Here is a 5,820-nt window from a genome sequence, read left to right on the forward strand (position 1 = left end):
TTAACCATGGCAACTGTGCCTATACCACTCAAGAGTGAATCCGAGTTGCTCGGGCTCTGACGATGAAAGGATATCAAGAAGTCCACGCTTCTCCAGGCCCTGACAGTATGCTTTTCTCGAAGAGAAATCTTCGGCCGGGAAGTTTTCATCCAAGCCACAGCGGTGGCCACTCGGTTTTCCGCTATTGACTTCGGTGTTGGCTGCCTCGCCGTTGCGACAGAGCATCAGCGCGCACCAGTATCTGAAAGCGCTCCATAACCCACGAATCATGCGGCCTATAGGCAGGCACCATCCGGGGATAGAGATCATTCCGGTGTTGCTCTCTTCTTTGGTTCTTTCAGGGAGAAGCGTTTTTGTGTATGCGGCCAGATCAGAAACCGTGGCATACTTATTGTGCCAACATTTGTGGATGATACCGTCAATAAGAGGGTCACCATCCAACTCCGGGAATTCCATATTCTGTAGCAAATCCACAACCTTAGGCCCATGCTCCTTAGGATCATCCGTGAGACATCGATCGCCATAAACCTCGTAGCCGTAGTTTATCAAGTAATACAAGGAACCGAGGGCAAATTGCTCTGTTCGAGGACCTAAGAAGCCAGCAGTTCCACGCCGTCCTTGGTCCGGCTCATTGCTATTAAGTAGTCTTCCATATGGGGCCATGCAAGCTTCGAAGTCTGTCCCGATTTCCGCAGTACAATCGAAATCAGATAATTTCAATCGATTGCGATCAAGCAAGATATTTTCGGGTCGAAGGTCGCCATGGGCGAGGTTGAGCGATTCGAGGAAAGCGACGGCTTGAGCGAGGTCGTTTATCCATATTTTTCGAAGAGAGAGAGGTTCAAGCATTTCTACTTTAGTAACAACCATAGTTTGCTGATCTCGGATATGATTGTCTTGTATTCTAGAGCAAAGGGATATATCTTGTGACGCAATTAGTAGATAAGCCTATCAAATATTAAGAGTGGTCGCACCTCGCATATACTCGAGGAAAATGCCGTTGTCTGCATAGAGGAAGCACTGCACTATTGAAGGGCAGGACGGATGCTGCGAAAAGATCTCATAGATTCTGAGTTCTTTCCGAAATTGTTCGCCTTCGAATTCTCCAGGCTTTGGCACCTTGACCACGATACGAGGATGGACCTCATAGACAAAGGAGATGCCTCCTTTCCAGACCCAGTGCACATCAGGAAACTGGTGTTGGATACTCATGACGTGAATAGAATGTAAAAGGAATACCCTGAAAGCTAGCCGCAGGAGAATTTGTGCAATGTTGATCAAAGAGCTGAGCAGAGAGAAGAAAGGGAGCCAGGGATGATTGGATAACGTGATCAGAAGCGAGTGGGTCGGACCCGAGTGGGTCGGATCCGGGCCGCCTACCGAAAGCTCACATCCAACCGCATCTTGCTAGCTTTAATCAACTCCCGTGCCACCACGTCGTGTCAGATCGAGCCAGGATTCTGTCTGCCAAGAAGGCCATATCTTTTAGCTATACAAGCTACGAACACTAAATATGAAGTCACATCTATGCACGGCGCTACAGGGCGAATCCATTTTCCCTGTCTCACTCTCCAGCGTCGACTACGCGGTACCACGAATCGTGTTGAAATTCGCGCCAACAGCCAGAAAATTGACCAATTTGCCGAGGAAATGCTTAGACATTAGAACATACTTATAGATCAGTGTGGAGCATCCCTGTGACCGACTATAGTGCAAGAACTGGCCCATATACTGCTTGTAGCGCAGCTACTCGACAAAGTTAGAAAATATTTGATTTCGAGTTGTATTCGACATACGTGGTAGTTTCAACCTCACACAAACTCAACGAATACTAGCAAAATTACCAATATGTAAAAACGTTGTGATTGATAAAAATGCATAAAATGGTTAACGCATGGGGACAGGATGATCGCTAACTTGTAAACTACTTTGATCTTTACTTTTTCGGAGAGGTATACTCCAATATTTTCTCTTTGCTTATTTGAATAAATTTTCTGGTGGCTACTCGTATTGAGGAAATCCGCCCAGCCCATACTTTAATAGCGGATATACATACTTCAATTCAGACCAGTACAAGACAAAGTCATGGTTTCAGTCCTATGCTATAATCTTTACGCACTTGCCAATAGCGGTTTCAAGCTTTCTCCCATTTTCCATTCATTTTTACCCAAGCACCACTCGCGATACAGTCGAGGCATGGATCTCTCTTCGTTGTTTTCCCCATTTGTTGGGTTTTCAGGATGATGCCGCAGTTGTTGCAGCTATTGAGCTCTATGACACTTCCAGGAGAATCAATCCTATGCCCGCATCTGTGCTCAACCGTCTCAATAAGTCGCTGACACATAATTGACCTACATTTCACTCATGTCAGCCATGGCTAATCTGTCTGACGGTAGATCTCACTCGAGGTTTATGGTATCAAACTTGGGAAGAGCGAAATGTTTGACGTGTCTCAAAAGAGGTTGTGATTCTCTTTTGTCTTCGCAGACCGGAGGTGATGTTTTGAAGGAAATCCTGACAGAAATGAAAGTGGATGTTTATATTCGGCTGAACAAACAATCCTTACATTGCTCACGGACCTTGCTCAGACCACCTTCCGGCCATATCTAAGGAGGCTCGAGAGCCGTACTGCGGCTGATTCCTAATATACCGGACCTTGCAGCACGTACCGAAAGTCGTCGATCATTGGCTGAAACCACAGCTCGAATGCCCTAGAGGCAATGTGATGAAATTCCAAGTATTCTCGTCTGGAGAGACTGGAAACAATGGGCCTGCTGGTAGCTAGGCTTATAGTAGCAGCAATGCATCACGGGAGGAGTATGCACATCGTCCGAGTGAGATGAGCAACACCGAGCGAGAGTGGTGACTCCTCATCCGGATTGGCTTTTATGGGGAGGGGATTTCTCACCCAATGGGGGATCCATAGTAGAAGGCCGGTCACGCCGGATTAGACAGCACACGTCACTCGACCGCAAGAATTCCAAATCGCTCCCTATGTGACGGACTCTGCAGCGTCAGTGCATGTGAAGCGTAGCTGACGCGGGCTCGAGCGGGGCATTTCAGCACGTGAGATATTACCACGTGAAGAGTTGCGGCTTCCGATCTCACAAGAGGGCAAGATTACTCCCAGGGCATCCCAAGACCGAGGTTCTATTCGCGACCATTTCAATTACTCCCCTGCTGCTTTTTGACCTGAACAACTCCGCAGGATAATGAATGGTTATCCGGTGCTGCTACCACCCGAGGCCTCTGTCCCAACAACACTCGCAATTGGTCCCACCGGAACCGTCTGTCAAAACAGTTCTCCACAAGTGAATGCAAGACATTACTATTTTCGCGAACAACACTAACTGGTATAAGATCCGTGCCGATCGACAACCACATTTGATCAATTTGCGGAATCTTTCACTGTAGAGGGGAAATTCCGTCCTTCGGTAGCTCTAAGAACGACGGGGGCAGCCTTTGACCTTTTGCGGCTTACCAAAATGAATAAACGTGTTAAACGTGCGAGAAAAGTAATTTTAGCATTGTAGCTAATCAGTGAACATTTTCTCTATTTTTTGTGCATAGGGGTATTTTTTTCCCTTCAGAACAAGGTGACTACCATGTATAAATTCGCTCAGGGTCCCCACGGAATTCTCTCTCTGATATTAATTACCCTGCCTGTCTTTAGTTTACGATGAGTTGTTCCGTAACGGAAGTCAAAAGCCTGCTGTTCACGCACCCTGGGCGTTTAAATGTATGTGCAGGTGCATGACCCGCATGCCCTGCTCAAACTATGTTCATTTACGATCGTCCACCGGAAGGTGAAGCTGGCTCTTCCGACTGGATTTACTAGGTGCATCTGAGTTCGTACTGGGGCTCAGTCTTTGCATAGCCTTCAGCCTCACTGCGGAGCGATTCCCTGGGCTCCAATCGTGTCACTGGACCCTCGGGTATAACCTTCTCCAAGACTCACAGGGCATGAGGTAATTCGTTTTCCAACAAGCTCTTCTCAGCCTCTACTTTCGCTATCAGCTGGGCACGCATGACCCGCTTTTCGGCGAGCCAGATTCCAACTGTTCGGAGGGCTCCTCGCAATGTGGATTATCTGCGCCTAGTGCACATCTTCGCTCGATGACACATTCACTCGACATGTCGATGGCACACGCATGCTTTCCTTGTTGATACAGTCCGAGCTCAACAGATCTGGCAGGAATTGGGGAATCCTCGTGCGACTATTTCCCGCTTCCTGGCTCCTCTGGTGATCGTGGTCCCACGGCTATTCCTCCAGGACCCATCAACATGAACGCGGACGAGATAAGAGGCATACTAGAGACATCAAAAGGCGTGAAATGGGCTAACGATAGGTACCTTGTAACAGACCGCCCATCGCGATCGGGGTTTCCGACACACCGCTTATGGACACCTTTGGAGCAAGCCTCAATTTTGACACGCGAGGATCCCAGTATGACGACGGTCTTAAATCTTCATTACAATGTTGGCCACTAGTTTGAATATGCGGCTCCGGGCCAAAACATGCTTTGGAAGAAAGTACGGCAAGTAAAAGATAGATAATTAACCTCATATACCCCTCATTTTGCCGCCTGGACTCGGCCCCCAACCAACATTCACACGGGCAAATTTCGACTGGATAGCAGTGAATACTCATGCATGAACACCTAGCATGCATGACGCGGTCAGCTAAACTATCGAGAGTGGTTCCGCCCATCGCGGCTCTAGAACACACGGTATTCGTCGATGCTGACTGTGACGTGATGTATCTACATCCTCGATGATTCCCATATCGCCATCCTTAGCAGCAGCTGTTGCCGCTGATGAGCTGTCAATCAACTCGTCATTGATTAGATGGTCTGAGCTGAGCCTTCCATGGCGGGTTAGGATGCGATGGGACTGCTTGCCACGATCACAAATGACTCGCGACCCGGGCTTCGCGATACGAGTTTATCTCGATCGATAGGAAGTTTTCACGAGCAAACAACTGTTACTGATCGTTCACCCTATTTTCGTGGCGAGGAACAAGCATCTGGTAACACTTTGATTGTGATTACGTCGAATCATCTGCTATTCTACGTATTAGATTGCCACAGGCGAGTTTCTAGTTTGCTGTTTACCGGGGCTTAGTGTGAAGATAGAATCTATTAGCCAGTGCCATCGGTGAATCACAAAGAATATTATAAGATGACTTCAAGGGATATCGGACGTCGAAACTGAGCCCGATTGATCCATGCTCATTGTCTCGGTATAGAGTGCCCGCTTGAGAGACGGCCATAATCAAAATCGAACGCGTCAGCAAGCCCAAGGATCCAATCACGTATCGTCAGAAGCAATGTGCACGGCTGATCCTGACCCCTCTTCTCTACGACAAATCAAAGTGACTGCGACGTCTATACGCGGTGATTGATTAACATGCAGATTATAGAATTTCATGTTAGCTAGGTGCTGTTTCGATGCTGATGTGGTGCAAACCTGAAGTTGTTTCTGGCACTAGTGCTGCTCTCCATTCTCCGCAGTTCCCAGTGATATCGGAAAGTCCGCGCTCGGAAGATCCGGGCATGATGACCCCGCAAATCTTACTGTTGTCCTTCAATCTCTCCGTCGTCAACAGTTCCCCCAGTAATTCTGAATACGGCCGACGTTGCTGCTTCACGAATTCCCCGACCTATCGAATGTAGTGTCCGTCCCTCACTCTTGGAAAAAAGGAAGCTATCTGGAAACTCCAAACAGCGACGTCGCTCGGTAGCTACAGTCGGAGTAAAGTGAAGGTACCGGTCTTTCTCTGTACTTAGTTAAATCCGGTTACATTTTTTTTACTCGACA

General features: G+C 47.8%; 1 protein-coding gene across 1 annotated transcript; it reads right to left on the bottom strand.

Moving 5' to 3' along the window:
* Positions 1 to 1,212, bottom strand: N7482_010444 (putative Rho-associated protein kinase; the record flags this gene model as incomplete). Its single annotated transcript, XM_056692568.1, has 2 exons — positions 1 to 923; positions 975 to 1,212. The coding sequence occupies 2 exons, from the start codon at positions 1,210 to 1,212 to the stop codon at positions 1 to 3; spliced, it is 1,161 nt and encodes a 386-aa protein (XP_056538525.1).
* Positions 1,213 to 5,820: the final 4,608 nt, after the last annotated feature.

This window comes from Penicillium canariense (genome assembly GCF_028826845.1).
Source record: "Penicillium canariense strain IBT 26290 chromosome Unknown utg000008l_segment0_segment0, whole genome shotgun sequence".
NCBI lineage: Eukaryota > Fungi > Ascomycota > Eurotiomycetes > Eurotiales > Aspergillaceae > Penicillium > Penicillium canariense.